The following is a 24,559-nucleotide window of genomic DNA, read 5'->3' on the forward strand; positions in this document are numbered from 1 at the left end:
GAATCTGATATCTCTAAATTTTGTCAGCGTTATATTATAGGTGACACTAAATAATAATTTGTTAAATACAGCTAATTCCCGATCAATAGAGCGTTCTTTCCGAAATCCGAACACATGCTACCGATTCCATCCTGCTTCCACCCCGTCGGTGTTGATTCCTGCCTCTGTCGCTGTTGGTGTGACTTGTTTAGGTTTCAGTCACGTGCTTAAAGCTTACAGTTTTGTGGTCTATGCACGATGAAATGACACCAAGTTATTTTACAAAAATCATGCAAAGTTTTGAACCGTCCACAACATGACACGATCGACGAAAAATATCTTCCGGATCCTCGTGTGTCTCTCCTATTTACACGTTCTACATTTCTCTCCGTAGCCATCAGAAATTAGTAGAGTGGTGTGTAAACCACGCTGCAAGTTACCGATTGTGTAGTAGCAGCAATCGTGGCCACGCATTTTGGAAAGAAAAGATAGAAGTACTAGTAAATGATTGGACCGGCCGACAACACCGAGATCATGCGCCGCTGTCTCGGAATTACTCCCACTCAGATCAATCAATCAACATTAACTACATGGGTTTGGCATTTTCATTAAAAAAATCAAACGATATTAGTAAAAAAAATTATGAATAAAAATTTTAAACATGTGTTGTTATTAGATTAAAAATAAAGACCAAAAATAAACTATAATTAAAAAAACTTTAAAATCAACTTCAAATTTAATGTTAAAAATTAACAACACTGCCTTTTTACTTATGTTTATGCTTATAAGCCAATTTTTAAATTTGTTACATTAAATTTGGAGTAGATTTAGATTTGTTTCGTTGTGTTTATTCTTGAATGCTGACTTTTAGATCGGCAAAACACATTCATAAATTATTTTATTTATAAATATGGTATTTACCGATCACCCCTCAAATTATGGCTTATAAGTATATAGGGTCATGTTTTGACGTATTAAAAGAAAACATCGAAATATATTTGCAAATAAAAAATAATTTATAAATAAAACTTGTATATGCATGTTCATAGCGATCTAAAAGTTAAAACTGGAAAAATAAATTTCCATAAAAAAAATCTCAAATCGACTCCAAATTTAATAGTAAAAATTTAAATTTTTATTAATAAACAGAACCCAAAGCCAAAAGAAAAAAGGTGATAAAGCTTAGCCGAAAAGAGCAGGACGATACAAATTTAATATTAAAAATTTAAATTTTTATTAATAAACCGAACTCAAAGCCAAAAGATAAAAGGTGATAAAGCTTAGCCGAAAAGAGCAGGACGATGCTAGCTGATGCTTCCGGAGGAAAAAGAGGACGTGCCGGATGGGGTGCATGCATCGCGCGCCGCGTGGTCGGTGGTCCTGATCTGATCTGATCTGATCTGCCCCTGCCCCTGCCCCAGTTCAACTTCAACAGTACTACTGGCCCGGTAGTCTACTGCCCGGTACAGTGCACTGCTTTGGCCTCGACCTACCTAAGCTGGAGTAGCTACCAAGCGACGGCCAGCGAGGCATGGCGCACGACGCATGCCGGCTGCGCTCAACTCGCTATATATGTCTATCGGCGGCTAGTGCTATACTGTTGAGTCTCGCTGTCCGTACGAAAGTCCTTATATAATCCGTGTACGATCACAGTCCGAGTAGCACGCGCGTCGTCGTTCCGTCGTCTACGTCAACACCGAAACAGATCGTATGTGTTCCTTCCTTCCGTTCGCGTCATACACATTGTTTTACGAAAAGTATCGTACGCTAGGCTATTTCTTGCACTGTTTCACCTGAACTTGGTCTGAGGAGAGACAGATGAGAGAGACCACGGCTGTAGTTTGCTCATGTAAAATTAATTTTGAGATTTTGGTATTATAATTTATTTTTTAGTCTTTACTTCTATCGTTAAAAATATGTATATAATATTTTATTTTATTACGCCGATGATCCATGACATCTCGATCAATCAGCATTTGTCACGGTGTAACATCATGTCCAACTAGCATCGATCGTGCTAAGCTTGGGCTCCACCCGACGGATACGAGTGACGCGGCGAGTTGAACCGGCCGCGGCAGCGTTCAGCGTGCTGCGCGCGGAGGAGACGAGACGAGACGAGACCAGACAGCACGCTGACGCTGATGAAGTGATGCGCTGCGCTGCACCATGCGAGGACGAAGGCGCGGGCGGTGGCGATCCGGCCGCGTCCGTGCGCGAGGCTTCCGGTTCCAGGCGGCGCGCGAGCGCCACCGAGTCGTCGTCGAGCGAGAGTGACGCCGTGAACCGGAGAGAGAAGTAATAAGTGGGCGGTGTGAATTTTTTGAATTTTGAATTTTATTTATTAAATAATTTAAATTTTTAATTTTGCATTTAAAAAATCACAAAACTAACATCCTGTCGCCCTCTAGGAGAGCGGAAAGGTGACGTAGCAAACGGTCATTCGGACGCACGAGATGGTCAGAAACGGCGGCACGGCAAATTTTACGTTTACCCGTGGTAAACGTAAAATTCGCCTTGCCGCTCAAAATTTTTTAATTTAACCACGGTTTGATACATATATGTATAATGTACCTCTGGTCTCCTGGATAGGAGAAGGAGACGATGACCACTCAGCCAAGTTACTACATGTGATCGAACAATTAAATATGTTATACATATATGTATCAAACCGTGACAAATAACAAAATTCCTTGTGGCACGGCAATTTTACATTTAACCCGAGAGCGGGAAGGGGCTAAATGTAAAATTTGTTGTGCGCCGTTTCTGGCCGTCCCTCGCATCCGAGCGTCCATTTGCCACGTTACCTTTCCGTCCTCCTAGAGGGCGGCAGGAGGTTAGTTTTGTGATTTTTTTGAAATACAAAATTAAATTTGTATATTATTTAAGAAATAAAATTCAAAAAATTAGCCGTACGTGCAGGTGAACCGGCCCATTCCATTCCAGCACACAGGGCTTGTGTATCTGGATGCCGGAGATGGGCCGCGAGCGTGGACAAACCGAACTGGGCTATATGGCGCATGGGCCGTTCTCTTGGAACGTGCACCCTGGCCGGTGGCTCCGACTTCAGTGAAGAGAGGTCTACTGGTAGTAATTACTCGTTTCGTTTTTTAATTTGATGTAGTTGATTTTTGGGGATAGTTCATTTTATTATAAAAATTATATAATTATTAGTTATGTTATTATAATTTAATTTATCACTAAATAAATTTTAAGCTTGACTTGTAATTTTGCATATTTCCAATAAAAAATTGAATAAAACAAACAGCCAAACGTATATCCAATATTCAATGATATCAAATAAGAAAATTGGAGGGAGTATTTACTGACACTTGTAATTCTTATAGTTATACCTGGCTCATGTATGTGACATATGTGTACTCTTTGCAGATCAATGGGAAGGCAATTCATCCAACTCTTTTACATGTTTTTTCTTTTTTTTCCATTTTCATCACTTCTGGAGGAATTCCTTGAACCAATGGGCTGACTTTTTGGGGTACCTCTTCTCTCCGTCGTTGTAATCCACATAGTTTATCCCAAACCGAACTGTGTAGCCGTTCGACCACTCGAAGTTGTCAAGCAGCGACCATGCAAAGTACCCCTTCACATTTGCTCCGTCCCTGTGAAGAAATGCATATGGAGTAGAGTAATGGCGTTGAAAACTAGCAGTTCTGGGCATCTGAAGCACTCTTCTCTGATCAAATCAAAAAATGAGTGTATGATCGATGTTCAGACCTTATAGCACTTAGCAGGGAAAGAAGGTGCTTGTGGTAGTACTCTATCCTGGTGTCATCCTTCAAGGCTTCCTGGAGTGGTAAGGTCTTGTTGTTGAATTCATCAACACCTTAAGATGCATAGGACAGTCGGTAGGATTTATTAACACTTAGGGGAAGAGAGTATTTATATGTTAGGGCTGACTCCGGTGTATTTTACTTGTAGTAGAATTTAATCCACGTCGTTGATCTATTTTTATCAGACGACTATTATTAAATTATACTACCAACAATATTAGGTGTAGTAGAAATTTAAGGGGTTAATATCGTTATTTTTATTGTGATCCTAAATTATCATTTTTAATCAATGGATGAGATTTGTTCTACTGGTAGTATAATACTACCAGTAAAATGCACCGAAGCATTGCTCTTATATGTTTGGGTCTCTCTCTGGTATATTCTACTAGTAGTATTATACTACCAGTATAATAGTAGAACTAATTTCAGTCATTGATTAAAAAAGTATTTTTGTACTTTGTTTATTAATTGATTAGTAATATTTTATAATTTTGTTTTTTGGCAATAAAGATAACAATAAAGAGGATGATATTGCCCCTTTAAATTTTTACTTCACCTAATATTGTTAGTAGTATAATTTAATCATAGTCATCTGATAAAAATAGATTAACGGTGTTGGTTAAATTCTACTGACAGTTGAAACACCGGAGACGGATTCATTGCAAAGTTGGAATTGTGTTACAGTGGTACTATCAGTTACTGAGACAATGGATAACATGTTCACTGGAACTTACCGTTTTCAGTGATGTATATAGTAGGATTTCCGTATTTCTCTTTAACATAAAGTACCAATTCACGGAACCCTTGAGGATAGATGAAAAGCCAAGGTGAAGCAGCCTACGTACATGTTATTTGCAGAATTCAATACCTCACATGAATTATTTAGCTGTAAATTTATTGTGTATGGAGGATAGAGTATGGAGTTACCTGAGGACCTATGGGGACTCCATTTCGAACAGCTGGCATAATCTGGAAGGTTAGCATATACTCCCTCCGTTTTATAATATAAGATGTTTGACTTTTTTTGATTATTTGTTTTATATAAAAAATTATAGAAATATCATTTATTTTGCTTGTGACTTACTAACAAAAGAACTTTAAGCACGACTTGTTATTTTTTATATTTGTACTAAATTTTTGAATAAGACAAATGATCAAACGATGAAATTAAAAAAGTCAAACATATTATATTATAAAATGGAGGTAGTATTGACGAAGCAATAATGTTGATTACCCATTGTTTGATAATGCATCCAGTGTGTATGTTGACTTGTGCACAAACTAATTTAAGAAAAGAAGATTTGTTTTAGTCCAATAAAAAGTATTTCGAGGTACCGGTACCTTACGGTACCAAATAATTTTTAATCATTGGATCTAACAGTGCATATCCTACTTAGCTAGATCTAATAGTGAGAAATGATTTGGTACCTCAAAGTACTAGTATCTCAAGGTATTTTTGTTGGACCGGAGCAAATCTCAAAGCATGAATGTTTTTAGGGATATTACCGAGAGAAAAACAGAGTTGACTTGAGGTAACATTTATGCAACAGAAGCTATGATATGAGCTGACTAAATGCTTGCAAAAATTGCTCCAGTCTTAGTAAATTTCATGCCAAACATTGTGAATTTAAACCAGACCGACAAATTCGTTGGCTCTTTTTGACTCACCGGTAAGATTAGCTCGAGCATCAGTATTGTAGCTGTTGTTAAGGCCATTTGATGGAGGAAGGCTACCGGCATAGTTTGAGGTGTAGTAATTAAGTCCAATAAAATCGAATGCTCCCTTGATCAAACCAGACTGTTCCCTGGTGAACTGCGGCAGGCGACTCCCAACTAACTCTCTCATGCTTAGGGGGTACTCACCTCTAATCAGGGGATCCATAAACCTACAAGAGAAGTCAGAGTCAGTGCCTTCTGCCTGGTTTCAAACTTGAATAGATGTTGAAATTATGTGTCAAGAGAATTTACCATCCAAGCATGAAGTCTAGAGCACGCTTTGCAGCGTCGATGCTGGATTTGGAGCGGGATAAGGGAATGAACCAGTTCGAGACCAAAGTTATCCCAATCTTCCCCTTTTGTAAGACCTGAATTGGACAAGCGTTTTATTATTCAAGTGCAAGGCTGTGTGAATGCTGGACCCAAATCTTTTGATTTTGGGAAACATGACAGTGTATTCTGCCTCTTCTTTTCTTGAATGCAGTTTTTATTGAGTTCGATGTGCATGTACAGCGATGGTTTTTATTCATTCCATAAGACTATAATTAGAAAGTAATTAAGTAAAGCATATGTACAAACGTTATGTTTGGACTCAAAAGTATTCAATGTATAAGATTTGGGGCTGACTCCAGTGTATTTTACTGCTAATAGAATTTAATTCTATTTTTATCGGACGGCTGTGATTAAATTATACTATCAAAAATATTAGGTGTAGCAGAAATTTGAAGGGACAATATCGTCCTTTTGTTGTGATCTTTATTGAAAAAAACAAAATTACAAAATAATGCTAATCAAGTAATTAACAAAGTAAAAAAAATATTTTTTTACTAATAGTATAATACATCAAGTAAAATACACCGGAGAGTTGTCCATAGGCAATTATGTAGTAGTACGTAAATTGCATTACTTTCTTCAAACGACACATTACTCTATGCGTATGTAGAACACTGCAGTTACTAAAGCACTCCAATTGCCTAAGGGCTGTACTAACAACAGATCTACCACCAGGACCGAACTGAAAATAAATGCAAGAAAGAAAACATTCTGGATTATCAAAATCATTATCATGGATGAATTGCAAGTGCTTGAGGGATTCTTTCAGCTGACCTGATATTTCTCTTTGTACAACCGAACGGCTTCCGCGTGAGCAAGTAGCTGATGATGGCATGCAGTGTAAGGCTCCCTTCCTGAATCTCCAACACTGCAATTTCCCTGCTCCCAGGGAGAACAGCGGCCTGGTGCAAATGTGCCAGATGCATAACCCACAACGCAGTAGCTCAAAGGTTCATTGAAGGTGATCCAATGCTTCACTCTGTCACCGAACACTTTGAAGCAGACTTCAGCATAGTCCCTGTAGTCATTTCTGCAACAGTTGTTCACAGGTCAGTAACTTTTAGCAGCAACTTTTTTCGCGACAACTTGAGATGTTTTAGCTGAAAATATACAGTAAGGTGCTATTTTTGGGTGATGTTAGGGATAAACATGGATTCTCAATCATGTACAAAGGAAAAATTTCTCAGTTTTCCCTGTGATCAATCTCAGTAAACAGTATTCACCAGTTTTTTTTAGTGCTATGCACTAGGATTTTTTGGGGGGGGTGGGGGTGGGGGGTACAAAAAGGTGTTGAAATTGAATTATTGGATGTTTTAGTGCTATGCACTATGATTTTATCAATATTTTAGCTGAATCACATGTTTAGTACAATAACACTCCCCTATCTTACTGAGTTTATGATTGTTAACTTTGTTAATTTCCAATTCAACTTAATCAGGTTTAACTACTCATATATTTAAGAAGAAAAAGGTACTGACAAATTATGGACTTACATGATATTAGGGCTAAGAAATCCATTATATTTATCTTCTAGTGCCTGTGGCGAGTCCCAGTGGAAAAGGGTAACAAATGGTTGCACCCCTACAAGTGTATAAGATTACTTTGCATCTTGAAAAAAAAAATTATAATGGTCCACGCATATTGCATGTCACCACTGAACTGGAAACTTAACTCTGAAGAATTTTTTTCAGATAAGAACACGGAAGAGTAGACACTCATACGGCATACCTTTCAATAATAGTTCATTGATCAAATTGTTGTAATACGTGATGCCTTCTTTGTTGATTCCACCGCTCAGACTTCCATCTGCCATGACAGTGAGATTTCAATGTATGGTGGGGTCAACTTGCATTGACAGAAATATGGAAATTTTCGTAATTCAGAGCAAATCAGAGATCAAATTCAGACAAACGAGACTACGAGAGCTGTCTTTTGATAGGTCTATGACAGTGCATTGCATTAGGTATAGTTGTTGATAAAAGGTCAGAAAGATATGGCCACGCACTTGGAAGAATTCTTGTCCATGAGATGGAGAATCTGTATGCATCCATTCCCATATCCTTCATGATGCGCACATCCTCCTGCACAGTTTTTGCAGGTCCATATGGATAAGTACTAATTTGTTTTTTGAAAAGAAAGTTGGAATTAAAATTTGAAGAGATTATCTCCTGCTGCATAGAACAACCTAAAACAACTCAGGGCATGTTTTTAAATTTCTACTTCAAAATTGCTAACTGCTACTACCTTGTATAGATGGTAGGAATCCGCAGCCACGTCCCCATTACTTCTATCAGCTATCTTATCTGCCAAATCAAAGAATTGTCAATAAAAATTAATGTTTTATTGTCTATTGTTTCTTGCCATTTACACCAATCATTGCCCTTTAGATAATCTTTTACACTACAACCCAGATAGGCCAAGAATTCAACGCTTATTTTGTTATTTGTATGCAGCAACCAATGCGCGGACAAGATAAGATGGTGACTGTTTGATTAAACGTCTGAATTGGGATTATGATGGGTGTTTAGTTGGGAAAAAAATTTCGGTGTTATATCGTACGTTTGACTAGATGTCGGAAGAGTTTTCTAGACACGAATGAAAAAACGAATTTCACAGCTCGTATGGAAACCATGAGACGAATCTTTTAAGCCTAATTAATTCGTCATTAGCACATGTGGCCACGTGGAATTACTGTAGCACTTATGGCTAATCATATGTTAATTAGGCTAAAAAAATTCGTCTCACGATATCTCTCATAATTATGTAATTAGTTTATTTTTCATCTATATTTATACTCCATTTAGTTATGCAAAGATTCAATGTGATGTTTTTAGAAAAAAAATTAGAAACTAAACAGTCTTAGTCTTAGATAAAAGGAGTGTAACATGATTGGATTACTTGGTCAAGATATACTCGATGAATTATCATAGCAAGCGCAAAATCTTCCTCACAATTCAATATACTCACGAGTCACCATGATCGATAAGACATTGACGGATCACCGTCAGTGGCAATTGGACATTCCAGTTGTAAACAAAATCCACCGACTTGTACAAAAAAAAAATATGGCCAGACAACCAGACATCTTCTATCTACAATACCATATTTATATGCATGGTATCCGAAAAAAAAATTTGAAAATCTTAACACCTAGAAATGATTGAAGTAGTTGGGTTTGCTAAATACGACTGATATTTTTCTCGCGGCATATATAAATTACACCTAGAGCTTGATTAACACAAAATTGTACTGATGTTTAGCATGACAACCAGAGACGTAATTAACATGCCTGGGTGCTGATGCGTGAATGTGTCCCAGATGCTTGGTCCTCTGCCCCCTTCCGCTGCACCGCCCTCATACTGCATGTGTGAAGCAACGGCCAGCTCTTCAGATGTCAGACCAAAACAAAGACACAGTTAAATTGGCACTCGAATGCTTATTGGACCAGGCCATGCAATTCCTATCTGTAAATTTCGAGCAATTATTCAGCAGAATTCTTGTATCTGTCATTTTTCTGATCATGTTCCGACTTGTAACATTGTTCTTGAGAGTAGCAAAGAACTGAATTTTTTTTTTTCGGTAGCAATTGCATGGAAGCTCTCTCTACTGCAAGAATATATGGAAGGGCATTGGAAGCTTAACCTGATACGACGACGAGGCCGTCCCGAAGATGAACCCCTCAGGGAAGCTTCTCCGGCTGATCGGCGGCTCGCCGGAGGCGACAGCCAGGAGGAAAGGGAGGAGAAGTCCACTGAGCATCACCACTGCCCCTGCAGCCGCCATGGGAGCCTGGGGAAGTGTGTGTGACCAACTGACCCAGAGACGGGAAGAGATATAGATGGCTGCACAGGCCGTCAGGCCAGCTCAACTTAGCAGCTAGCATCCCATATTGTATATGCTCGTGCTGGGTAAAACCACATTATTTCCGGATCATGCCCATGCTTGTGTGGAAATTGGAATGGCACTGAAGAGTGGTGATTATTGACCATCATGACAGAGACCCAGAAGAAAAAAAAATGTAGAAGACTAGTTACATCATTTGGCAGGTTGCATGCAAACTTATTGGCTAATAATATGAGCTTGCCTGCACTCAAAAGGGTGGTTGTTTGTTTTTTTATGAAAAAAGTCAAAGGACATATTTGTAAATGAAAAATAATTTGTGAATAAAATTTTTATATACATAATCTTAGTAATCTAAAAGTCAAGGCTAGCAAATAAACTTCGACAAAAAATACTCAAAATTAACTCTAAATTTAAGATTTTTTTTAAAGCCCCATAAATATAGGATTGAAAATTTAAATTTTGGTTTATAAGTATAAGCAGAAATAAAAGGATGAGATGATGTGAAAGATAAAGAGAGAGAGAGATTGCCTCACACAAGCGACTGCTTAAATGTTTAACCATTTGTTTTTTACAAAAGAAAAAGGAAATTAAAGGAGACGAACTCGTTCCAGTCTTTGCACCCGCCGGTGCTGATAAGATGATTCTTACCTCTATTCTTGCTCTTGGCAGTTCGCCAACTATCGTTGTTTGTTTGTTCTTGCTCTTGGCAGAGTACTCACTGGATCTTTGTTTGTTGTTCCTAATGAACTGGCCGGATGCTTCTCTCAGTAGCCATCAGATGCTGCAAGTTGGTGGAAGGAACCTTATCTGCACTTTGCAGCAACCATCTGGACGGGCTGCGAAATCTAGCAGGCCGTCCGGCCGGCAGCATCGCGACGTACCTACCTGCCGTCAGCGTCGATCGCTCAGTGACAGCGAGAGCCACTCGGTGAAATGGCAAGACGCGAGGATGAGCAGGAGAATTAACCAGCGGCTGGCTATCAGGCTAGAGCAATTTCATGGTACTTGAGAAGATATTAGAAGGTATCATTTTTTTAATATAAATTTAGTATCTCTCGATACCTACCTTATGTATTAGAAGATACTAAATTTTATACTAAAATTTTGGTATCTCTCAGTACCTACTCAAAGACTGTAAAATTACTCTTTAGGCTATGATCGAAAGAACCGAACTGACATTGGCATGCATCCCTGCACATGATCACCGCGTCGAGCCTTCTGATTGTTGTGTGAGATCAACTGCTTGTATGAGTTGGTAGAGCTTGAATGATAACATACGACCATATGTAAGCCGAAAGTGCTATCGGTACGGCGAAAAGATAGGGGTGACTTTTTGGTACTTTTCCTGACGTGACACGAAAGATCAAACTACCAGGATGAAATATGCCGAAAAATATGTGTGTTTTTCCCTTGGATGCACAAGAGAAAAGACAACTCCATGCAGTGGTTGACCTCCTAAACATTGGCAGGACCATACCCTCTCCCTATGAAGGCAAGGAGCTGCCGCCACCCACGCTACCAACCACCAACCACTGGTGCCGCTTACCATCGGTGGCCTCTTCTCCTCCCTCTCGAGCACCCCTCCTCTCTCCCTCTGCTCCTTGCTAGCGTCCCACATCTCTTCATCAGCTACCTCATCATCATCGATCCATTAGAGTTGGAAGAAGTAAGTTCGTCACCGTTGTCGATGACATCATGTTTAGCCCTGTAATTCCAGAGTATAAGAAGTGAGGACCTTCAACCACTTACGGCATTGACCACCAGCTTTGCATACCAAGGGTGGCCTCCCTTCCTCTCGAGTGTGACATACTCTTCATGCTCATCGCTAGCTCCCTCGTCCTCGCTAGTTGTTGAAGACCAAAGAGGCGAGTTCATCGTCATCGCCAGCAACAACGGACTTGGCCATATACTCCACGGGAGCCCAAGAGCGCAAGGAGTTATGACCACCTACGCCACCAACCAGTGCTTCTTCTATTGGCCCATTGTCATACCAACGTCCATCGTCACCATGAAGATGATGATGATTCGTCAAACAGGCAGTCCTCGAACCCTCAACTACAAGGCAACTATCGCCGCCGAAAAGACATAGTCATGGAAGAGCTAGAGAACATTAGACTGGGTTTGTGGCGAGAAGATAAAGTGGTTGCTACAATGGCACCAACCATCTTCTACTAGAATTGGAGAAGGAAAAGAGATATATGAGTGGAAGGGAGGGATAAAATAGACATTACATGCCACTTATCGATGCTGTCACTCTTATTTATCGTGCCACATAAGTAAAAGTGGTGAAAAGGAGCAATTTACCATCGTTGAGAAGGTACCAAGACATATCACTGTTTTCTATGTAAAATTTGGTACCTTGTAGTACCAAGAGGTACCAAATTTTACATAGAAAATAATGGTACCTCGTGATACCTCCTTAAGAATAGGAAAAATGCTTGGTAAAAAGTAGGAACATTTCTCACTTCAATAATAAATTTGTAATGACAAATACAAGATAAGAGTGACATTTGAGATAAGCACGTTGATTGAGTGGCAAATAGTTATTTCCCCCCACATAGAGGCTAGGTGGTCTTAGATTTTTATTTTTTTACACTTTTCAAAAACTTATTTTAAAATAGACAGTAAGAAAAACTTAGCCTAGGAATGAACACTTGTCTCGATCTCATGGTAATCGATGCCGAAGTTCAACTTCCGGTGACAACAAAGTGTTGTCGACACCCTTGCCCTTAGCAGTAGCTGAGTCACGCTGGTTTATAAGGCGAGGGGATCAAAAGACAAAAGAGACTAGTGCTAAGCATCTATTTATAAATAGTTAATTTTATAGGTAGGCACTTAGAAGGGTCAAAGATAAATAACTTATTTTACAAATAGATTCTTATCACCACATGTTGTAAAATAATATATTTTTGCAAAAAAATATATAAGAAAAGTTACTTTTAAAAATCATATTAACTCATTTTTTAAACCTAAAATAATTAATACTTAATTAATTATGCACTAATGATCTACTCCTACGTCGTTTTACATTTCTTCTCTTCTCCTTTTCCCTCCCCTTAAACTCAGCCTAACTCTCAAATGCTTAACTTGTAAAAAGTGATAGATATAAATTTGTCTTGAAAAATTCTATTACGATGTATACTTATTATAATATTTATGATTGACACGTGTAATTTTTGCTGCTATCTAATCAGGTACTACTCCGTCCCAATAAAAATGAATTTATGAGTTTTATATGTCGAGCTTTGACAGGATTTGAAAATTTTATTAAAAGTTTAAAAAAGTCACGCGTAAAGTATTATTTATGTTTTGTTATATAATAATAATAATAAATAATAATAATTATAAAAAAAATTTAAATAAGATAAAAGATCAAACATTCTATCTAAAAGTTGGTTGTTTGGTTGCTCTCGCCCTGAAACAAACGGCAGCAACAGTGCAGGTGTCAATCTCTTCCCCCATCGCGTGGTCCATATCTCTGGACAGATGCAATCACCCAGTTTGTTACAGTCGGTACGTGGTAGCTGGAGGCTGAAGCCTCTGTATCAGCATTGTCCATGTCTCCAGACTCCAGTGGCAATCTAGACAAAGACTTTATAGTTTACCTGTTCTCTGGGGACGAAGCATCAATCAAATATTCATATTCATAATTCATATTTATACTCGAGACTAGCCAGATGCTCTGCATCTTTGCTTCTTTTAGACGGTTATAGACTGGCCGTTCCTGATTTCTCTAGAAATAAATGGCCCACAAAAGCGTCGCATTATGTTCCAGAAACCTAACGATATTTCACATTTTTTACGTCAGGGGCTTGCAAAAACTGAATTTGGACCATTTTCTCTATCTATTTTAGTTGACTTCAACTGAGCTGCAAAACTTTTGGACAATATAAATCGCTTGATATTATAAAAAAAATGTGGATGATTCACTTCCTTGTAACTACAATAAAAATTTCACCGGTAAATTAAGCTAATCAAAAGTCCAGTATTTCCTCTGTCCCCAAACAAGTTCGCATTTCTAGTTCAATGGAGGGAGTACAAAACATCATCCTCTGGTGTTTGCATCCCATCGGCTTACATTAGTTAGGTCCATCATGAATCAGCATTAGCATGACACGAACTAAATAGGGGTGATTATTTGGCTTTTTTATGAAAAAAAGCTAAATGACATATTTGTAAATAAATAATAATTTGTAAATAAAATTTTTATATATGTATTCTTAGCAATCTAAAAACTAATGCTGGAAAATAGGCTTTAGTAAAAAAAACCTTAAAATTAATTCTAAATTTAAGATTGAAAATTCAAATTTTTGGACGAAGCCTCATTGGTCCCATCACAATGTGTGAGAAAAGGCTTAGCTCTTTCAAGTGGTAATACCGTATGTACCAGTACAGAACAAACTCAAAAGACCTTGAATTAGATCATTTGTATGTTAGTTAAGTATGCATTAGTGCATACAGGCCGTTCCTAGCATAGGGCCAGGGCGACCACCCTTCTCACCCTATCGTAGGAACAGGCCTAACAATGACTTGAAATTGTAAATTTTCTACAGCCTATAACAAAATCGTGCAATTTTACCAGAATTCCTCCCTGCAAAAACTTTACCAGAATACCCAATATGCAGCTCATAATGAAAATGAAACAGAAAAGGATGATCAAGTACCTTTGTCTAGATATTTGTTTTCCTCCTACATTACAGTGCTTGGGAGGTTTTCACTGACATGAGAATGGGCCAACGCGCAATGGGGATGGCAAATCATCAAATTTTTGCATTCTATAAATGCAAGTGAAAACAACAATAATAACAATAATAATGTTAGAAACACCAATAAGGTAAGACCAGTACGCCTACAAGTCATCATTTCATCATTGTTTCTAGTCAAGCAGGTCCTTGGGGTTCTATAGGTCCAAAATAAATGGTAGATCTAGCTCTACCTATCTTTTCACCCTTGTTGCCAGTGGAGCCCTCTGCTGGTATTTCCAAGTCGTCGCTTCAATGTTTCTGGTCAAGCTCAAGCAGACCCCTGATTACTGCCATGATATAGCTGAGCAGCAGCACACCATTGTTACCTGAACAGCTGAACTCATACTACCACAGTTAAAGATGGAACCTCCCTTCATCCTCCTTATCCTCTTCTTGGTGTTCATAATAGCTCCTTCTAAAGCTCAGCAGAACATCACCCTGGGTTCAGTCCTGACCACCCAAGGCGTGAATTCATCATGGATTTCACCCTCTGGCGATTTGCATTTGGTTTCCGACTCATCGATGCCAACAGCTCTTACATACTTGCCGTCTGGTTCGACAAGACCATCGACAAAACCTTGGCATGGTATGCCAAGACCAACACAGAAGTACCAGACCTAGTGGTAGTGCCTTCTGGTTCTCGACTTCAGTTTAGCTCTAATGGTCTCTCACTCCTTGACCCTGGTGGCCATGAGATCTGGAACCCCCAAGTCACTGCTGCAGCTTATGCTAGCATGCTTGACACTGGAAACTTTGTGCTTGCTGGCGCAGATGGCTCTACAAAGTGGGGAACCTTTGAGAGCCCAGCAGACACCATTCTGCCCACACAAGGGCCACTTTCTGAAGTTCAACTCTACAGTCGGCTGACGTCCACGGGCTACTCCAATGGCCGATTTCTACTCCAAGTGAAAGATGGAAACATTGAATTTGATCTAGTTGCTGTTCCCTCAGGAAATGTGTATAATTCATATTGGAACCCCAACACAGCTGGTAATGGCTCACAACTTTTCTTCAGTGCAACCGGAAGGGTATACTTCACCTTGCAGGATGGTGCTGAAATTAATATCACGTCTGCAATCATGGGTTCAATGGTAGACTACTACCAGCGTGCAACACTTGATCCAGACGGTGTTTTCCGCCAGTATGTGTACCCAAAGAATGAGGCAGCAAAGAAGTGGAACAACATAGGGTGGACTATTGTGGACTTCATCCCCAGGAACATATGTGAAATCATCACAAGCACAGATGGAAGTGGTGCATGTGGATTCAACAGCTTCTGCAGCTTCAACTGGAACCGAAATGACACAGTGGATTGCCAATGTCCACCACACTACTCATTCATAGACCAGGTGCAGAAGTACAAAGGCTGCAAAGCAGATTTCCAACCACAGAGCTGTGACTTGGATGAAGAAACAATGATCGATCAATTTGATTTGATCCCAATGAATGGGGTAGATTGGCCTCTCGCAGACTATGAGCACTTCACCTCTATTGGGATGGATGACTGCAAGAAACTATGCTTGACAGATTGCTTTTGTGCTGTCGTGGTGTTTAACAACGGAAACTGTTGGAAGAAGAAGCTCCCAATGTCTAATGGAAGAATGGACAGTAGAGTTGATAGAACACTTTTTCTAAAGGTGCCCAAGAACAACAATTCCCAGTCTCAACTTAATGGTAACTCCATCAAGTGGAAGAAAGATAAGAAGTATTGGATCCTTGGTAGCTCTCTACTCCTTGGAAGCTTCTTCTTGGTCTGCATTCTCCTCGTCTTATTCATTACTTTTCGAAATTATTTTGCAACGAAAAGCAAGAAGACAGATCTACCAAAGCAATCATCTAGCACTGGGGGACTTCCTCTGAAATCTTTCACCTATGAAGAACTTCATGAGGCAACAGGTGGGTTTTCCGAAGAAGTTGGTAGAGGTGGTTCTGGGGTAGTCTACAAGGGGCAATTACAAGATCAACTTGGTACACATGTTGCAGTCAAAAAAATTGACAGGGTCTTGCCAGATATTGAAAAGGAGTTTGCAGTGGAAGTCCAGACCATTGGATGGACATTTCACAAAAACCTGGTCAGGTTGTTAGGGTTCTGCAACGAAGGGGCAGAGAGATTGCTTGTTTATGAGTTTATGCCAAATGGCTCGCTTACTGGATTCCTTTTTGACACCATCAGGCCATCTTGGCACCTACGAGTTCAGTTTGCATTAGGGGTAGCAAGAGGACTGCTCTACTTGCATGAGGAATGCAGCACACAGATCATCCACTGTGACATAAAGCCTCAAAATATCCTTCTTGATGACAACTTCACAGCAAAAATATCTGACTTTGGTTTAGCAAAGCTGCTGCGGATGGACCAAACACAAACAAACACAGGAATCCGAGGAACCAGAGGATATGTTGCACCCGAGTGGTTCAAGAACATTGCTATCACTGCCAAGGTGGATGTATACAGTTTTGGGGTCATCCTTCTAGAAATTGTATGTTGCAGGCGTAATGTGGAGAAAGACATGACCAATGATGATAGAGACATACTTACTGACTGGGCAAATGACTGTTATCGTTCTGGAAGAATTGATTTACTAGTGGAGGGTGATGAGGAGGCATCATTTGACATTAAGAGGGTACAAAGGTTTCTGGCAGTAGCACTTTGGTGCATCCAAGAGGACCCAGCCATGCGACCTACCATGCATAAGGTGACACAAATGCTTGATGGTGCTGTTGAGATCGCGATGCCTCCTGACCCTGCATCATATATCAGTTCACTTCAGTAATGCCCGCGCCCAGAATTCCAGTAACGCAGTATGTTGTGCTAAACAACCTACAGCCACAGAAGTTATATATTAAGCACTATGCTATGTACTCCAACAAGAATCAGTTGTTTTCTTTCATAAAAAACGTAAGCTATCATCTTCTCATCTACTACTCCAACAAGTAATGTTTCGGTACTGAAACTGTTGAAACTTGTAAGATATTGTTGCAGTCATACCTCTATGTTAAATAACAAAAGGCCTTATGGTGTCATGTAAGTTCCTTCTAATCGCACAAATGTTATTTTCGGTACTGTTTTCAATTTACCATCCTGTTCTTTTTCACTCATGGATTATGGATTATCACCAGCATGTTTTCCAAGCTCCTAAACAGTGTTCCCTGCAAAAAAAGTTATATAAAAGTTTCTGCAGATACTTTTTAAAATTTTACTTTTCAACTTTGTACTAGTTAATCATTTGTTTGTACCCTTAAATAATCACCACAAAATCAGATAATCCATAATCTATAGATTTTCCTGCGGAGAAGAACATAGTTGAGTATGATTAATGTATACAATTGCTTCTTATAAGCTCTTCATTTTCTTCGCTCCCGGTCAGTCATAATGCTGTACTAATTCTAACTCAAAGATCTGTGCAAGTCTGCAACGAAAAACGCTATATTTTGTTGACAAAAAAAATATTGCAAATCTCCGGAACAGCTTTATATTTTTGCAAAGAAAACGTTGCATATGGCATCATCACATTTCACACCTCCAAACTATATGCAACACGGCAACAGCATACAGAAGGACGATGCAAGCACGGACTTACCACAAACTACGAGACTGCACAAGCTCGCATGCTCGGATGCGGCTGGCCGACGTACCTAGAAAGAGCCAACACAACCACCGCGATGACAGCCGCCGCCGAGTACAGCCTGGAGGCTGGGGGGGGGGGAGACAAGCCTCGCCCTTGCGGTTCCACTGCGGCGGTTCCGGCTCGAGTTCTCGACGGCGCCAGAGGGGACGAGTCACACGACTCACGAGCGGCGCCTGGTGCCGTACAGGGCACGGGGAAGGTCCTAGGGCGATGCCGGAAAGCAGAGGCGGAGGGCCCGCCGCCGGCGACCGGCGGAGGACTCCGGAGGCTGGCAAGCAAGGGAAGAGCTGGGCCTCTCTTGGAATAACACGTGTTCCAAGCCCAAGCGCTCGACTCACGCGATGGGCTCACCGCTTTACAGACTAAATGGGCCGCACGCATCACGCTCGCGGATGAGCGCGTCCCATTTGTTCGGCCCGTCAGAATCCAGCCCATGCGTGTGATTGGGCCAGCCCGCAACACAACGTCTAGTAGGCCTCTTCCTTCTCCGTTCCGTCCCCACCGCGCACCGGCGTGGCGGGCGGATGCAACTTGCAAGGCGTTGCGGCCGAGTTCTTCGACCCATCCTACTTATCTACATGTTAATCCTTGTTATATTTTTTTTTACCGCGCCGGTTACTAACCCCAAGTTGGCTGCCACAATGCTTCTGGAGCCCGCACGCGCGGCGTGCCGCTTCTGGAACTCGGATGTACATGTACGGTACAGTATCTTGTATTGCTCCTACTACCACCAGCGTGTCTGCTCTGTCCTGCGGGTGTCGCAACGTTACTCTTGGACCTTTCGGAGAAGGAAATCAAAGTTGGCGAAGTAAAAAATTCGAAATCCACCACCCGTGCGTACACGTACGTACGTGGCGTGGCGTGCGTAACGCGTACTACTACTCTCCTCCTTCCTGCATCCTGCTCCGCTAAGCTGGAGGGCACATGTACCGGTTCGAAATCCTAAATGCGCGCCATGAATATTGCGATGGCTGCTGCATTTAGTGCCGCGCCTCCGGCTCCGGCCGCCTTGCCTCGCTCTGCCGAAGATGGGATGCGGCAGAGGCACCGGCGCCGCGCGTTTGTCCCGCCCGTTAATTCCGTGCTTCCCCCCTCCGCCTGCTATACTCTGCTGCTCTGCGCACGCGCATTTTAAATCATCCACACGCCTGCGCCTTCGCCTTCTTCTTCTTCTTCTTCTTCTTCTTCCGCCGCAGGTGCCCCCATGAGCAGAGGAGCAGAGCAGAGGTGAGCAGAGCAGAGCAGAGCAGAGGCCAGAGGGAGGATGCACGCGTGCTTCCATGGCGGCGGCGGCAGGGTCAGGTCCATCGGAATCATCCGGGACCTCACCAGGAATGTACGGCGGCTGCTGCGCCCATTATCGTTGCGTCTGATGTCACTTGCGCGTATGAATGGAGGTGTGAATGTATGTGTGTGCATGTGTTGTGTGCAGGTGAAGGCCATGTCTCTCAAGGTGAAGATGGGCGGCGGCGGCGGGATTCATGGGCGGGTGCGGCGGCGGAGACGGGGGAGCCGGCAGGAGGAGGAGAACGAGGAGGAGGAAGAGGATGAGCTGGAGATGCAGGGGAAGGACATTGCGGCTGCGGCGGCGCCGTCCGCGTCCGCCAAGATCGCGCCGGCGCAGCAGCAGGAAGCCGACGGCCACGAGGCCACGACTAGTGGTGGTGGTGGTGGTGATGATGATCGCCGACGGCGGAAGGGCGAGCAAGGAGGAAGGAGGCAAGAACACTGCGACAAGTGCTGCTGCCCTCCGGACGACGGCCCCGGAGTGGAGGAGGATGAGGAGGTGGTGGCCACGGATCATACCACGGCCGCAGCGACGGCGGCGGCGGCGGAGGAGCAGGAGGAGGAGAGCGATCACGAGTGGGTGGCGGAGCCGGAGCCCGGGGTGCTGATGACGCTGGTGGCGCGCCCAGACGGCACCAACCACCTCCGCCGGATACGGTTCAGCGAGGAGCTGTTCGACGGCCACCGGGCGGCGCAGCGGTGGTGGGCGGACAACTACGACAGCATCGTCGAGCTCTACAGCGTGGTCCAGCCCGAGCCCGAGCACGCCGTCGAGGAAGGCGGCAGCAACGACGCCGACTCGGTACCCGCAACCCCGTGCCAGTCCGAGGACGACGACCACCGCCGGCGTCGGCAGCAGGGGTCCGATTCGGCCTCCAACTTCTCCGGCCCGTCCAGCGGCAGCGGCAGCGGTAGTCGGGGCGGGTCGGCCAGCACGGTGGGCTCCCCCATCCTCGGCCTCGTCACGGCGGCCGGCGGCGGCGCGAGTGCGACGCAGGCCAAGCACAGTCCGACGTAGAGAAAAACTCATGTTCAATTGTTCATCGATGAAATCACTAACAAAGCAAAATTTCTTTTTTTTTCTTTTACATTTTTTTTCTGCGAAGGAAACAAAGCAGAAGTGTTACGACCTTTTTATACACAGCAGAAGTGTTTCGACCTTTTTACACTGTTGTTCTTGTACCGATTGGTACACTCCTTTTTTTTCTGTACTACTTCGCATTTTTACCACTGTGCTAGCCCTGCTGGATAACACGGGCAAAGAACTGACATTCGAATATTTGAAACACAATAAATGAAGAAAAGAAGCCTAATGTGATTATCAGATTTGGGGGGAAACACCAAGATTATAAAAGGGCCAAAAATATTTAAAATGTGACGAGCGTTTGAAAGCAGACGAGATACCTTGTTTTCCTATCAGGCGGGAGGGCGAATGGCAACCGCAAAGTGTTGCATCCTTTCCACCACAAATGCGTGATTCTAATCAATGGGCAGAATTCAGAAGTCATGCCAAATCACGAGTCGCCACCGTGCTCGACTCTCATGCATGCTAAAATTTGTCAACAAATTGTTCTCCAAAGTAATCTACACAGATAGTACTTACAGAACTTCACCTGAACTTTCTCTGAGCTCTCCAACTCTTTGTTTCAATGAAAGGTCTCAACTCGAAATGATTTACAGAGCAAACATGGTTTGATCAGAAACAAATGCATGCGCACTTCTTCCAAACTGAGATATTTGCATGCCAACTTAAAGAGAACAGGCAAGATCGCTGACTTTTGCATCAAGAAGAAAAGGTTGATTACAATAAAAGCCTTGTGGGCTGTAGCTAGACAGCCAAGGACCTACCTCCCAGACAAGAACAAGAATAATACACCTTGAAATTGGACAGCCGCTGTAGAAGGAATAAATTCAGGGTGGCCTTCCTTAGCCCTTCGAGAGACATTGCACCGTGAGGCACAGGCGCCATTGTTACTGCCTTGGTAAGTTGGTAGCCAGATAAGAACCTGGAAAAGAACATGCAGTTACTCATAGGTCTCCAGTGACCTGCTTGGGTGTCCTTTGTAAATTTAACACGTCAAACATTTCCAACCAGTCTTCTACTCTTCTAGAATCCAGAAAAGCTAGGTAGAAAATCATCTTGAACACCACAACCGTAGCTAAAGCCAGAAATCATGATTCAGAGTCATCTCTGTTCCATGTCAACTATGCACTCTGAAGTCCAAATTAATCTTTTTGGCTACTCAGGGCATGAATAACTCACGATCCACACCTATTGTGATATTGTATTCAGCTTCAGATCCATGGACAACAAAATCTTCTCCTGCACTTTGATTTCTGATTCAACAGGATCACTGTTATTGCACCAGCAGACTGCCTCACCCCCCTGATCGGCGCTCCGCGCTCCCTCCCTCCATTCATCCAACTCGCCTCAGGAGCAACTGCCTCATGGCAAGAGATTAATCCAATGGCGGATTTCGACATGGAAGATGACAGAAACTTTGTGCTTCGTCCAATTGCTGTATGCCAAACCAATACATAGCAAATTTTTCTACTGGATATTCAGGAATGCATGACTGCATTGGTCCTCAACACAAACAGCAAGATATACTTCACCAATTCACCTTGGTAGCATATCCCAGAAATATATCTGCCCAATGACAGGAGCAGTAAGCAGCCAGTACAATATGTGGTGGACCTGAATGTAATTCATCTCAAGGAACATACATAGTATTTTCACGATTAGAGAATCAGAGAGGGAAGCAGTGTATGCTCAGCAACTCCATTGCTCCATTGCCCAATGCCAATCTGAAAAGATCAATTTGCTAGCAGAGGGAAATTACGAGGCTTCCTTCAATATGAAGATGGTGCAAAGGATAGTGGCAACGGCATCCAAGCGGACTCGCCAAATGGGCTCCACGCATAAGCCGATCCAGATGCCTGATAGAGCTGTTGTCTGTCGAGAACTTGAGATCATAGTGCCTCCTGCCCCCAATTGCAACATCAGTAGTGGCCAGTGGGCACCTCGCCATAAATAATCAACAGTCTGAAAAGAGATAGCGCACGCTCCATATGTAGAGAGATATCCATGGCATCTAGTACTTCAGCATGAATCTATAGCTCTCATGTACTACTCTGCTTCAATAAAGAAGGAATTCAGACGGTTGCAAAGCACTGCAGCACTAATTACCAAATCACTAATATCTGATACAATCTATGTTGAGCTATAATGGAGCCTGCGTTGTCAAGTACCAGCAACTTAAATGTTAAAGATTCAGATGACTCATGACTCTTAATTTAACTGCTTTGCAAATGCTAAAGCAGTATACAACATCCTCAACGTGGAGAGAATCAGAAAATCACATAAACTGCACTTGCAATATCTAGCCCAGGATAGAGAGGACCAATTGCAAAACAGCGTCCCAATCTTGCAGGTTGTGAACATTTTGCAGCTATAAGTTGCTACCGTGATACACGATCATGATAAGTGCATTCGCACAATGCACTGTGCCACAGTTCACGAAACCCCCATCACAGCTGTGGACATCGGTGTACCTCAATGGCTCAGATGCGGTTCGGCCGGACCCAGAACAGCTCGCGGATGACCGCCGCGACGATGACGACGTTGGGCACGATGGTGAGCACCGCCCCCGCGACGGAGTGCGGCGGCCGCGCCCTCATGGGCCCCCTCAGCACCCGCTGCCGCCGAGCGTAAGCCCGGAGCTCCGCCTCGCTCCACCGCTCCGGCGCCTGCTCGATGCCGATGGAGGACACGATCGGCGGCGGGAGCTGGAAGGGGCACCGGGAGCGCCACGACGACGGAGGGAGGCAGAGCCTGGCGACGCGCGGAAGGAACACGGAGGCGAGCGCCCACCGTAGGAGGCCGGCGCCGGGGCAGAGGAACGGCGGGTAGGTGGAGCCCGCGGGCGGGCACGGCACGCGGGACGCGAGGAAAAGCTGCGAGTGGAGCGACGGCGAGTGGGAGGGGTTGGTTAGGACATGGGTCAGCGCCTCCGCCCGCTCCGGCCAGGTGGGGTCAGTGCTCCGGGGAGCTCGGCCTCTGACTCTCGGCTCCGCCATGGCGGATGCGGGAGAGGTCGGAGGCGGCGTAGCCAGCGGAACACGCGGCGGCGGTTTCCTTGCCCGGCGAGAGGATAAAGTTTTGTTAGACATTGCGCGTTCGCAGTTTCCTTCATTAATTATTAGATTTTCCAAACTTTAAAAATAGATTAGTTTTATTTCTTTAAATATTTTTATTATTTTTAAAAACAAAGTACCAAAAAAATACCTCAGCTGTACATGCCTTAGTTTAAACCTTTCTTTTCTAGTGATCACGTCTAGTTCACGAACAATTTCAAGACTGTTATTCTAAAGGCTCATAATTTTCAAGCTTCGAAATTGCACCAATATTACGGTAACTTCACCACTAAATGTGATATCTATACTATTTAAAAAAAGAGAAAATTATAAGTCTATTATTATAATTTTACTAAATTAGAGATATATCATTCTGACCCATATGTTATTGACTTGTGCAGATCTTACATGTGAGTGAGATATCAACAATATACCTCTGACAAATAAAAAGACAAGAAGAGAGTATTTTGTACACATTTATCGATTACTAAAATTGTGAAAATAACCATAGCAATACTGCACGACTAAAGTCAAACAGAAAGCGATAATTTAATATGAATATTGACATGCACAAGGAGAGAACGGCACACTCGGTAACTCGTGTATCTGCATAATTAAAATCGTACTAAAATGTAATTCTATGTTTTAATAGTTTGTATATGAAACACAAATATTTTTCTCGCTTCATATAGAAATATGAGCATATAGAGTGCCCCAAGTTATCTAGTGAATGTATTTTGATTAACAGTTATTAATTATGTATTTTTTAAAGAATAAGACAAATAGTTAAAATATAGTTTTAAAGATCAACAACATTAAAAAAAATCAGAAGCAGTACAATTATTTTGTAACAACGGAAGGTAAATATCCAATTTTACTTTTAAAATCCTACATAAATTACAGTTATATTTATACCGAGACAAAGTAACCGTTAATACTCTCTTCGTATCGTATTTGAATAGATAACGCCGTTAACTTTTGAGCACATATTTGACCATTGTTCTTATTTGAAAATATATATAGTTATATTATTTTTTATGATAGATTTATTACTAAATATATTTTTTATTATAATATGTATTTTCGCATATTTAAACATAGTTTT

General features: G+C 42.2%; 4 protein-coding genes across 4 annotated transcripts; 2 read left to right on the forward strand and 2 right to left on the reverse strand.

The window, feature by feature from the left end:
* Nucleotides 1–3,297: 3,297 nt before the first annotated feature.
* Nucleotides 3,298–9,715, reverse strand: LOC102721069 (beta-glucosidase 13). The gene is made up of 13 exons (XM_006652343.3): nucleotides 9,459–9,715; nucleotides 9,106–9,175; nucleotides 8,061–8,119; nucleotides 7,822–7,897; nucleotides 7,545–7,622; nucleotides 7,310–7,397; nucleotides 6,591–6,846; nucleotides 5,736–5,851; nucleotides 5,436–5,653; nucleotides 4,695–4,726; nucleotides 4,502–4,604; nucleotides 3,712–3,820; nucleotides 3,298–3,596 (listed from the first exon to the last, which is right to left on the reverse strand). Exons 1-13 carry the CDS (start codon nucleotides 9,597–9,599, stop codon nucleotides 3,428–3,430), a joined length of 1,515 nt encoding a protein of 504 aa, XP_006652406.1. The 5' UTR covers nucleotides 9,600–9,715; the 3' UTR covers nucleotides 3,298–3,427.
* A 5,049-nt stretch (nucleotides 9,716–14,764) lies between these two features.
* On the forward strand, nucleotides 14,765–17,422 carry LOC102721355 (G-type lectin S-receptor-like serine/threonine-protein kinase LECRK1). Its single transcript, XM_040523219.1, is given in 3 exon segments — nucleotides 14,765–14,897; nucleotides 14,900–17,300; nucleotides 17,385–17,422. Coding segments are annotated over 2 exon segments (2,409 nt in total). The 3' UTR covers nucleotides 17,176–17,300; nucleotides 17,385–17,422.
* Nucleotides 17,423–19,294: 1,872 nt separating this feature from the next.
* LOC102706099 (putative protein Brevis radix-like 5) lies at nucleotides 19,295–20,470 on the forward strand. Its single transcript, XM_006653454.2, has 2 exons — nucleotides 19,295–19,366; nucleotides 19,463–20,470. The coding sequence occupies exons 1-2, from the start codon at nucleotides 19,295–19,297 to the stop codon at nucleotides 20,333–20,335; spliced, it is 945 nt and encodes a 314-aa protein (XP_006653517.2). The 3' UTR covers nucleotides 20,336–20,470.
* Nucleotides 20,471–20,654: 184 nt separating this feature from the next.
* On the reverse strand, nucleotides 20,655–23,471 carry LOC102721636. Its single transcript, XM_015836251.2, has one exon. It carries the CDS (start codon nucleotides 23,395–23,397, stop codon nucleotides 22,882–22,884), a length of 516 nt encoding a protein of 171 aa, XP_015691737.2. The 5' UTR covers nucleotides 23,398–23,471; the 3' UTR covers nucleotides 20,655–22,881.
* Between the last annotated feature and the right edge of the window lie 1,088 nt (nucleotides 23,472–24,559).

Source organism: Oryza brachyantha, chromosome 4, assembly GCF_000231095.2.
Source record: "Oryza brachyantha chromosome 4, ObraRS2, whole genome shotgun sequence".
Taxonomy (NCBI): Eukaryota; Viridiplantae; Streptophyta; class Magnoliopsida; order Poales; family Poaceae; genus Oryza; species Oryza brachyantha.